The following is a 12,539-nucleotide window of genomic DNA, read 5'->3' on the forward strand; positions in this document are numbered from 1 at the left end:
CGTCCTGGTCGTGGAACTGTGGACCAGCTCTATACTCTCCGCAGGGTTCTTGAGGGTGCATGGGAGTTTGCCCAACCAGTCTACATGTGCTTTGTGGACTTGGAGAAGGCATTCGACCGTGTCCCTCGGGAAGTCCTGTGGGGAGTGCTCAGAGAGTATGGGGTATCGGAATGTCTTATTGTGGCGGTCCGTTCCCTGTATGATCAGTGCCAGAGCTTGGTCCGCATTGCCGGCCGTAAGTCGAACACATTTCCAGTGAGGGTTGGACTCCGCCAAGGCTGTCCTTTGTCACCCATTCTGTTCATAACTTTTATGGACAGAATTTCTAGGCGCAGTCAAGGCGTTGAGGGGTTCCGGTTTGGTGACCGCAGGATTAGGTCTCTGCTTTTTGCAGATGATGTGGTCCTGATGGCTTCATCTGACCGGGATCTTCAGCTCTCGCTGGATTGGTTCGCAGCCGAGTGTGAAACGACCGGAATGAGAATCAGCACCTCCAAGTCCGAGTCCATGGTTCTCGCCCGGAAAAGGGTGGAGTGCCATCTCCGGGTTGGGGAGGAGGCCCTGCCCCAAGTGGAGGAGTTCAAGTACCTAGGAGTCTTGTTCACGAGTGGGGGAAGAGTGGATTGTGAGATCGGTGCGGCGTCTTCAGTAATGCGGACGTTGTCCCGATCCGTTGTGGTGAAGAAGGAGCTGAGCCGGAAGGCAAAGCTCTCAATTTACCGGTCGATCTACGTTCCCATCCTCACCTATGGTCATGAGCTTTGGGTCATGACCGAAAGGATAAGATCACGGGTACAAGCGGCCCAAATGAGTTTCCTCCGCCGTGTGGCGGGGCTCTCCCTTAGAGATAGGGTGAGAAGCTCTGCCATCTGGGAGGAACTCAAAGTAAAGCCGCTGCTCCTTCACATCGAGAGGAGCCAGATGAGGTGGTTCGGGCATCTGGTCAGGATGCCACCCGAACGCCTCCCTAGGGAGGTGTTTAGGGCACGTCCAACCGGTAGGAGGCCACGGGGAAGACCCAGGACACGTTGGGAAGACTATGTCTCCCGGCTGGCCTGGGAATGCCTCGGGATCCCCCGGGAAGAACTAGACAAAATGGCTGGGGAGAGGGAAGTCTGGGTTTCCCTGCTTAGGCTTTTGCCCCCGCGACCCGACTTCGGATAAGCGGAAGATGATGGATGGATGGATGGATGGATATTGTGGTACAGTATATGTCGTTTTTGCAAGAAGTCGTAATTTATATTACGATATAGATTTTAGCCCAGATTGCCCCTACTGGCCCCAAAACACATTTTGAGTATTTAAAAGGGGTTGTTTGCAACATTTAAACAGATGCCTAGAGGGCGACAACTTTCCAATGTATTTTACACAGTATACCCCGCCCTCTTATGACTACTAATTAGATTAGATAGATTAGATAGTACTTTATTTATTCCGTCAGGAGAGTTCCTTCAGGAAAATTTAAATTTTCAGCACAATCCCATTCAAGATCAGACAAACATTACAGGGAGACAGAACAGGATCGCTGACGGGTCTGCCGGCTTCCAGCGCCCCTTACAAAAAAGATGACATACAGGTAAACAGGGAGGGGGGGGGGAGAAAAGAATAGAAGATTAAAATAAAATTTAAAAAAAATCGGTCTTAGCCTGGGCCCGGGAGGGGGGTGCAGACTGAGGCCAAGGGGGGAAAAAAAATGGGAACGACGAAATGACAAAACTACGTATGTACATAACACATGCACGCCCATTAGCTTTAGGTGTTGTTAGCCAATTATAGCAATTTGGATAGCTAGCGTTAGCTGTCATTGAATGTACATTCAACCATAACAACAACAGGACTACAAATAGTTTGTTCCTTCTCTTGGACTGTTTTTAAAAGTGTGAACGCGATCCCTGCGCAGACTTAGACTTACACTAAGACAAACTTTATTGATACACAAAGGAAAATGTTCCACACAGTAGCTCAGTTACAAAGGATGGAAAAGGGAAGGATTGAAAGGATAATACAGGTATAAAGTAGACTAAAAATGTACCGGAGTAGCAATATAAAATATAACATAAATGTATATGAGGACATATCCTCGCTCGTCCATGCGGACTGGACACTGGCCGAGAGTTGGTTGGTTGCTTTGTTGGGTCTGCTCCTGTTTCTGGCCATGCTCCCTCCACCCCAGCAGACGATGGCGTGGAACACCGCAGAGGCCACCACAGTGGATATGTTTCTTTTACTTTTTATTCATAGCTGTATGTAGAAGTGTCTGCTTGTATTAGCTCCGCTGCTTTAATGTCTTTCATGTCCTTTGTTTTCTTTGATGTTTCCCTCTTACACACATGTAAGAGGGATGTGTACTATGTCTATGAGTTTGTTTGTTTTTTTCCCCTTGGCCTCAGTCTGGACCCCCTCTCCAGAGGCCCAGGCTTAGACCGATTTATTTTATTTTATTTTAATCTTTTTTTTCTCCCATTCCCCCCCTTGTTTACCTGTATCTCACCTTTTTTGTACGGGGCGCCGGAAGTCGGCAGACCCGTCAGCGATCCTGTTCTGTCTCCCTGTAATGTTTGTCTGATCTTGAATGGGATTGTGCTGAAAATGTTCATTTTCCTGAAGGAATAAATTAAGTACTATCTATCTATCTATCTATCTATCTATCTATCTATCTATCCATCTATCTATCCATCCATCCATCCATCCATCCATCCATCCATCCATCCATCCATCCATCCATCCATCCATCCATCCATCCATCTATCTATCTATCTATCTATCCATCCATCTATCTATCTACTTATCTATCTACATATATATACAAAGTATAAAATATATATTGATATATTATTATATTATATTTTTATATAGCATATACAATCAACACTAAATTGGCCCTAGTGTGTGAATGTGAGTGTGAATGTTGTCTGTCTGTCTGTGTTGGGCCTGCGATGAGGTGGCGACTTGTCCAGGGTGTACCCTGCCTTCCGCCCGATTGTAGCTGAGATAGGCGCCAGCGCCCCCCGCGACCCCGAAAGGGAATAAGCGGTAGAAAATGGATGGATGGATGGATATACAATATATAACAAATCCCAATTACCCTGCACAATATTACAGAGACCGGTTGATTGACCGCCGTGAACACCAATCGGTAAAATTTTTTACTACATACATTTTGTAATTGTAAAAAATTAGAGAAAATTGTCAAACAAATGTGTTCTGTTAAACTGCCAATGGTAACATAAGCTAGCTGCGGTGTTCTTGTTTTATTTTGTGCTTTGAAAAATGAGGCAATCGCAAACGGCACCTTTAATGTGTGCATTATCAGATTTCTAGTTGCAACAATTGTGAGGGTTCCACCCGCAAACTGTGTCGTATCCTACTTGTCCTATCAGGGAATAAAAAGTGCAATCAGGAGAAGCGCAACTCACTTGATTTGGAAAGCGCAGGACGCCACCATGATGACAAGCATGACGTAGAAGATGGGGTAGATGAGTTGCAGGTGACCTTCACCTTTGAAGGACTCTGTGATCATTCCTGACACAGCTTTAACTGAGATGACAGTCAGAGAAGCTGCAAGGAGCACAGACGTAAAGACATGTCACTGAAGTACTCGTGTTTGTGTTGATATTCAGGGCCAGGATCGTCCACGTGGAGGGGAGGGGCTGCGCTTTTGTAAAGTTTGAAGACTGCCGCTTAAATGTGTAGGTTACAAAAACGACTTGACACATGTTAGTTTAAAGGCCTACTGAAATGAGATTTTCTTATTTAAACGGCGATAGCAGGTCCATTCTATGTGTCATACTTGATCATGTCGCGATATTGCCATATTTTTGCTGAAAGGATTTAGTAGAGAACATCGACGATAAAGTTTGCAACTTTTGGTGCTGATAAAAAAGCCTTGCATGTACCGGAAGTCGCAGACGATGACGTCACAAGTGTGAGGGCTCCTCACGTCCTCACATTGTTTATAATATGAGCCTCCAGCAGCAAGAGCTATTCGGACCGAGAAAACAACAATTTCCTCATTAATTTGAGCGAGGATGAAAGATTTGTGGATGATGATATTGATAGCAAAGGATTAAAAAAAAAAGGCGATTGCATTGGGACGGATTCAGATGTTTTTAGACACATTTACTAGGATAATTCTGGGAAATCCCTTATCTTTCTATTGTGTTGCTAGTGTTTTAGTGAGTTTAATAGTACCTGATAGTCGGAAGGGTGTGTCCACGGGTGTCTTGAGGCCAGTCTCTGAGGGAAGTCGACGTCAGCTGCATGGACGGCGCAAGCTCAGCTGATCTCCGGTTAGAGGCGACTTTTTACCACAATTTTCTCACTTAAACCTGCCGGTTGACAAGTGGTCGGGGAACCATGTTCGCTTGACCGCTCTGATCCATAGTAAAGCTTCACCTCCGGGAATTTTAAACAAGGAATCACTGTGTGTTTGTGTGGCTAAAGGCTAAAGCTTCCCAACTCCATCTTTCTACTTTGACTTTTTCATTATCAATTGAACAAATTGCAAAAGATTCAGCAACACAGATGTCCAGAATACTGTGTAATTGCGCGATGAAAAGAGACGACTTTTAGCCGCAAGTGGTGCTGCGCTAATATGTCCTGACAGTCCGTGACTATCATTCCGCAACGTTTTCAACAAGAAACTCCGCAGGAAATTTAAAATTGCAATTTAGTAAACTAAAAAGGCCGTATTGGCATGTGTTGCAATGTTAATATTTCATCATTGATATATAAACTATCAGACTGCGTGGTCGCTAGTAGTGGCTTTCAGTAGGCCTTTAAAATGTGGAAATTAAATCATAATGTCTAACCCTCTATCAAAAGCATCTGTCAAAAATACATAATGGTTTGTGCCACCTGGTTAGCCACAAACCTAACTACGACACACTTTACTCAACACAGACATTTCGTCATCAAAGTTCACCTTTTAACATTTACAAACAGCACCAACATTTTGGAACAAGGATGAGGTCATAGAAGAAAGGTAAAAATATAATAAATCTATCCGTGGCAGCGTAGGAGAAAGTAATGTGCAAGTTTCACTTTTGCGAGATGCTAGTTTTTAAAGACCGAGGAGACTTAACTCACAGGAGATGCATGTATAATAATGTCTATATATTTCCTTCATGTTCACTGATGATAATCTTATTTTACGCTAACGGAAAGGAAAACTTAACTTATTAATAATCATATTTGTGGATATGTTTATTTTACTTTTTATTCATAGGTGTGTGTAGAAGTGTCTGGTTGTATCTGCTGCTTTAATGTCTTTAATGTCCTCTGTGTTCTTTGATGTTTGATGTTTCCCTCTGACACAGGGATGTGTACTATGGCTATGAGTTGTTGTTTTTTTTTTTTTTTTTTCCCCTTAGCCTCAGTCTGCACCCCCACTCCAGGGCCTAGGCTAAGACCGATTTTTTAATTTAATTTTAATCTTCTATTTTTTTTCTTCACCCCCCACCTCCCTTGTTTACCTGTATGTCATCTTTTTTGTAAGGGGCGCTGGAAGCCGGCAGACCCGTCAGCGATCCTGTTCTGTCTCCCTGTAATGTTTGTCTGATCTTGAATGGGATTGTGCTGAAAATTGTAATTTTCCTGAAGGAACTCTCCTGACGGAATAAATAAAGTACTATCTAATCTAATCTAATCTAATCTATTTAAGTGAATAACAACAGGTTCACACCGCTTCAGTTTTTCCACATTTTATCTTACAGCCTTATTTCAAAATGGAATACATTAATTTTTGTCCTCAAAGTTCTACAGACAATACCTCATAACGACATTTATTTCTGCATATTTATTAAAAATGGAGGAGTTCAAGTACCTAGGAGTCTTGTTCACGAGTGAGGGAAGAGTGGATCGTGAGATCGACAGGCGGATCGGTGCGGCGTCTTCAGTAATGCGGACGTTGTACCGATCCGTTGTGGTGAAGAAGGAGCTGAGCCGGAAGGCAAAGCTCTCAATTTACCGGTCGATCTACGTTCCCATCCTCACCTATGGTCATGAGCTTTGGGTCATGACCGAAAGGATAAGATCACGGGTACAAGCGGCCGAAATGAGTTTCCTCCGCCGTGTGGCGGGGCTCTCCCTTAGAGATAGGGTGAGAAGCTCTGCCATCCGGGAGGAACTCAAAGTAAAGCCGCTGCTCCTTCACATCGAGAGGAGCCAGATGAGGTGGTTCGGGCATCTGGTCAGGATGCCACCCGAACGCCTCCCTAGGGAGGTGTTTAGGGCACGTCCAACCGGTAGGAGGCCACGGGGAAGACCCAGGACACGTTGGGAAGACTATGTCTCCCGGCTGGCCTGGGAACGCCTCGGGATCCCCCGGGAAGAGCTAGACGAAGTGGCTGGGGAGAGGGAAGTCTGGGTTTCCCTGCTTAGGCTGTTGCCCCCGCGACCCGACCTCGGATAAGCGGAAGATGATGGATGGATGAATTTATTAAAAATATTTTTTTTTTTTTTTTTTACAAAAAAGTGCCTGCAAATTCAATATTAAGTGGCCAGGATATAATTTTTAATAATCATACAGTGATTATTATTATTTCAAGATACAGTGTATCTTGAAATAAATAACAACGCTTCACTTTTTCAAAATGTATTGAAAATAAAATCTCATGTACATAAGTATTCACAGTCTTTGAGCTCAATACTTTATGCACTTTTGGCAGCAATTACAGCCTCAAGTCTTTTTGAGCACAATCCCACAAGCTTGGCACACCTATCTGTGGGCAGCTTTGCCCCAATCCTCTTTGCAGCACTGCTCAATCATGGTTGTTTTTCCATCCTGTATGTCTCTATACATTGCTGCATTCATATTTCCCTCTATCCTGACTAGTCTCCAGCACTTTCGATCCAACCGGATTTGACATTTGATTTTTTTATTTTCAATACATTTTGAAAAAGTGAAGCACTGCACTGTATAGGATTATTTAAAACAATATCTGGCCCTTGTATATTGAATTTGCTGGCACTTTTTTGGGGGGAAAAAACAAAACAAAGTACCTTTGTTTCATTTTAAACAAATCTAAATGATTTAGCAGGGTTTATCTAGATATATTTATCAGATTTTAAAAACCCAATTCAGGTTTTTACATGTTTTTAAAAGCTGGTTTGAAGCAAATCAATGTAATATTTAGTTTTTAAGTGTGTGTAAACATACCAAGTGTGTGTGTGTGGGGCAGCAACATTGGGGGCCCCTAAGTAGTTTTGAATTTGGGGGCCCAAACTTTGGTGCTATGCCCCTGTTTATTTAGGGCTAATAAATATGACTCGTATGGATCATTCATAGTGATGGAGCAAGACATGATGGCATACTTGCCAACCCTACTGGAATTTCCGGGAGAATCCCGAAATTCAGCGCCTCTCCCGAAAACCTCCCGGAAGAAATTTTCTCCCGGATATCTCCCGAAATTCAGGCACCCTTCAGCTCTATGCGGACCTGAGTGGGGACAGCCTGTTTTCACGTCCGCTTTCCTGTTATATAAACAGCTTGCCTGCCCAATTACGTTACAACATCTACAGATTTTTAATAAAAAACTGCACACACAAGGAGACGAAGCAGAAGAACGAGGAAGTTACAGCCATAACGACACCGTCTGTAATAGAGTGATTCTATGTTGTCTGTTGCCATCTCCTGGTGAATGTTGGCTATAGCGTTATGGGGTTGCTTTTAGGTTGGCCAACGATTTACGTGGTGTTGTGCACCTGACGGCAAATGACTCTCGCCACTACGGCACGCAAATGACAGAACAAAGGTTTCTCAAATAGTGAAAGGTAAGTGTTGTTGTTTTTTTAATAACCGGCAAGCCCAGTACAGTTAGTAGAACAACTGTGTTCTTATTACTGTGTATTTGATAAGTGCCGTCTGAAATTCAACTATTTCTTTTATTTATATATTTATAAAATAAATATTAATAGCTAGACTTCATTGAAAGTCAAGTATTTCATACTTTTATATATATATATATATGTAGATGACGCATCAGAATCCATCGTTAGCAATAGATCATTAGTCATTTTTGCGAGGGCTGTCTCCGTCGAGTGATTTGCCCTGAAACCGGATTGAAAGGTTTCACATAGATTGTTAGACGCCAAGTGTTCATTTAACTGCTCCGCAACAATTTTTTCGAGGATTTTTGAAATAAAGGGAAGGTGAGACACCGGTCGGTAGTGTACATATGTGTATATATCTTTTATATATATGTATATATCTTGGGATGGTTTCCTGCTGGCTCCGCTGTGAACGGGACTCTCGCTGCTGTGTTGGATCCGCTTTGGACTGGACTCTCGCGACTGTGTTGGATCCATTATGGATTGATCTTTCACAGTATCATGTTCTCATAGTCATCATTGTCACCGATGTCCCACTGGGTGTGAGTTTTCCTTGCCCTTATGTGGGCCTACTGAGGATGTCGTGGTGGTTTGTGCAGCCCTTTGAGACACTAGTGATTTAGGGCTATATAAGTAAACATTGATTGATTGATTGATTGATATTAATATATATATATATATATATATACATATATATATATGTATGAAATATATATGAAATACTCGAGTTGGTGAATTATTGTCGTCCCCTCTTAACCACGCCCCCCATCTAAACCACGCCCCCGGCCACGCCCCCCCGCCACCCACCTCCCGAAATCGGAGGTCTCAAGGTTGGCAAGTATGCATGATGGTAACCAGGCAACAAAGCCACCCCATTACTCAAACAGTTTGAATCTATGACCCAGGTGCCCTCAATCAAGCACCTTGCACTAGTCCATACCGAGCAGCGCCACCAGCAGCATGACGACGACAATGTGCTTCACGTTCTTCTTCTTGTACACAAAGAGCAGGATGCAAAAGAGGATGATTTCTATTGCCTGTTAGGAAAGAAGACGAGAGAGTTCATGTGGAAACAAAGTTTGTGTGTGAAATGTACATTTGCTCTCAGTGTGACAAAGAGCAGCACACTTTAATTGCAATAAATCACCATGGCTGCATAAAAAAAAAAGAAATGAAAGGATTTTAATGAGAAGAGCTAAGGACCATCTTTGTCAGTCTGATAGCATTCAGCTGTTCAACAAGGCCGGAATACACAAGTAGGCTGGAGAGAAAGGGACAAGCTAACCTTTAAATGCTTGTTCAAAGTGTGCCAGTGTTTTTGTGAAATCTATAAAAAATGTTGTTTATATTCACTGCCAGACTCCTCAACCCTAATTTGTGTTGCACAATTCTTGCGTCAGCAGAGCTAGAACATGTGCATCATAAAAGGTGACTTGTTGAATAATGTTGGTATCGCTAACCCGTGCACACACAGCACTGACGGGACGGATCAGACTCTTAGGAGATGTTATGTCTGTCATCTGAGCAGGCTTCAGCAGTTCATGCTCACAAACTTAAAAAGGACAGCTGTAGTCTGAAAGCACGGTGCAGGATCCAAAGTATGTCACAACTTTTTCCACCAGTGGTGCTGAAAAGTCAAAGCATGGATAGACACAGCACAGAGCACACCTCTCCCGTCCAAAGGCAAAACCTAGTAACTCACTTCTAGCTGGTTTTGAGAAAACAAAGGAAAACCAATCTATCTTGATGCTGTCTTACAAAGATCTACAAAGTCGTCAAACGTATAGATGTTTTCTTCAGCTTTCATTTTCTTGCCGATTGAATCTGCTCTCATGAACGTGTGCCCTTTATCACAATCTCGGGTGGGCCCCATTCTGCGTTCGCACATCGGGCAAGAGCCGTGTACAGCGTCCAGTTTTTATTTTGACCTCCACAGTTATCTGCCCCAAAGAGTATGCAAGGGGAAGAATCAAGAACAATACATTTAATGAAGGTGCTTGCAACGTCCTGGGCCAATCTTCCAAATATCCCCTGGTGCCATAATATCACATAATCAGGTTGACCGTCGGCGCCCATTCGTGCAAATGTCTCATTAAAGACAATAAGGCGACTGACAAAGAAGCTCCCGATTGGTCCCTTGAGATACTAGGTTTTTCTGTTGTATCTACACGGTTATGTGCTAGTTGCTAGGTCCTGCCATGCGCGTAACAGCTTACTTACGGAACAAATCACAATATCGCATACACTAATGTAAAACATATCACCTAGGAACTCCAAAATTATTATCAGCTCAGTTTTGACCAAAATTGAGTTACTGGGTTTTGCCTTTGGATGGGAGACTTATTCCATCCATCCATCCATTTCCTACCGTTTATTCCCTGTTCCACTTTGTTATATTTAGTTCTTGCTTTTAGTTATCAGCATAGACTTGCTTAAAGAGGACCTATGATGATCCATCCATCCATTTTCTACCGCTTATTCCCTTTTGGGGTCGCGGGGGGCGCTGGCGCCTATCTCAGCTACAATCGGGCGGAAGGCGGGGTACACCCTGGACAAGTCGCCACCTCATCGCAGGGCCAACACAGATAGACAGACAACATTCACACTCACATTCACACACTAGGGCCAATTTTAGTGTTGCCAATCAACCTATCCCCAGGTGCATGTCTTTGGAAGTGGGAGGAAGCCGGAGTACCCGGAGGGAACCCACGCATTCACGGGGAGAACATGCAAACTCCACACAGAAAGATCCCGAGCCTGGATTTGAACCCACGACTGCAGGACCTTCGTATTGTGAGGCAGACGCACTAACCCCTCGGCCACCGTGAAGCCCTGCTTTTAGTGCTAGTTCATTATTTTTTTTCTGAGTTCCTCTCGACCTGTGTTACTCTTCTGCCTGGTACCTAATTAAAGGACCTACTGCCTGCACGTTACTTTCCTACTCTGCACCCTGGGATCGAACCAACAGCCGCTTTGCGCCATTGTCACACTCTTTAATTCCACTTCCTTAAATTCCAATTCATCAGATACATTGCATTTAAATTCCATATTCATAATTTTGCACAAGCCTGCAATATAGATCTTAAAAAATAAATAGCTCAACACATCGGTATCACGCAATATGACAGTTGAGGGCGATACTATAAATGTAGGTGTCTATTCGATATCAAGTAAATACATGCAGGGCCAGTATTGCCGATACTAATGGAAATCTTTCAAGATCATTCGATGATTTTGACTTTAATTTGTTTTTCATGATTATAAATTTCCGATTAAAAAACAGGACAAAGGTTTTGGGCAAAAAAGGCATTTCGGAACAAATTAACAATTAATACATTGGGGCTGTCGAGGTTAGCGCAAAATGTTTTGCATTAATCATGTATAAACACAGATTAATCATGACACTTTTCCTTCATTAACCTTCATTAACCACCCTGATTGGACTTTAGATAGTACTGTTAGCAAGTTTTGAGCACACAAATTGACATTCATTCAAGTAAAACAACTTTTTTCCATGTATGACATTCTGACAATACAATAGCCTTGTGCCATTATGTTAGGCTATTTTTAAAAGTTAATTCCAATTAAAAGGGATGCTGGGGTCGCACTAATATACAACAAAAACTTTAACCTTAGTCCTAACATAAATAATAAATATAAATCGTTTGAGGTGCTTACTATGAAGTCTGTCACACCGCTGCCTCTACACCTGGCTGTTATCTACCGCCCCCCAGGGCCCTATTCGGACTTTATCAATGAATTCTCAGAGTTCGTTGCTGATCTAGTGACACACGCCGATAATATAATCATAATGGGGGACTTTAATATCCATATGAATACCCCATCGGACCCACCGTGCATAGCGCTCCAGACTGTAATTGATAGCTGTGGTCTCACACAAATAATAAATGAACCCACGCATCGCAACGGTAATACGATAGACCAAGTGCTTGTCAGGGGTATCACCGTCTCCAAAGTTACGATACTCCCGTATACTAAAGTATTGTCCGATCATTACCTTATAAAATTCGAGGTTCAGACGCATGTTCGTCAAACTAATAATAATAATAACTGCTATAGCAGCCGCAACATTAATACGGCCACAACGACAACTCTTGCTGACCTACTGCCCTCGGTTATGGCACCATTCCCAAAGTATGTGGGCTCTATTGATAAACTCACTAACAACTTTAACGACACCCTGCGCGAAACCATTGATAACATAGCACCGCTAAAGTTAAAAAAGGCTCCAAAAAAGCGCACCCCGTGGTTTACAGAAGAAACTAGAGCTCAGAAATTATTATGTAGAAAGCTGGAACGCAAATGGCGCACGACTAAACTTGAGGTGCACCATCAAGCATGGAGTGATGGTTTAATAACTTATAAATGCATGCTTACCTTAGCTAAAGCTAAATATTACTCAAATCTCATCCACCGTAATAAAAACGATCCTAAATTTTTGTTTAGTACGGTAGCATCGCTAACCCAACAAGGGACCCCTTCCAGTAGCTCCACCCACTCAGCTGATGACTTTATGCAATTCTTTAGTAAGAAAATTGAAGTCATTAGAAAGGAGATTAAAGACAATGCGTCCCAGCTACAACTGGGTTCTATTAACACTGACACGATTGTATATACGGCGGATACTGCCCTCCAAAATAGTTTCTCTCGTTTTGAGGAAATAACATTAGAGGAATTGTTACAACGTG

The 12,539-nt window shown here is 42.9% G+C and overlaps 1 protein-coding gene across 3 annotated transcripts in view; it reads right to left on the minus strand.

The window, feature by feature from the left end:
* LOC133562373 (NIPA-like protein 2) overlaps positions 1-12,539 on the minus strand; it is a 76,995-nt gene that overhangs the window by 12,585 nt on the left and 51,871 nt on the right. For all 3 annotated transcript variants that reach the window (XM_061916528.1, XM_061916527.1, XM_061916529.1), the window contains 2 exons: positions 8,771-8,867; positions 3,417-3,558 (listed from right to left, as the gene is read on the minus strand). In XM_061916528.1, coding sequence (XP_061772512.1) covers positions 3,417-3,558; positions 8,771-8,867 — 239 coding nt within the window. The remainder of the gene's footprint in view (positions 1-3,416; positions 3,559-8,770; positions 8,868-12,539) is intronic.

The sequence above is a fragment of the Nerophis ophidion genome, linkage group LG11 (assembly GCF_033978795.1).
Source record: "Nerophis ophidion isolate RoL-2023_Sa linkage group LG11, RoL_Noph_v1.0, whole genome shotgun sequence".
NCBI classification, from domain to species: domain Eukaryota; kingdom Metazoa; phylum Chordata; class Actinopteri; order Syngnathiformes; family Syngnathidae; genus Nerophis; species Nerophis ophidion.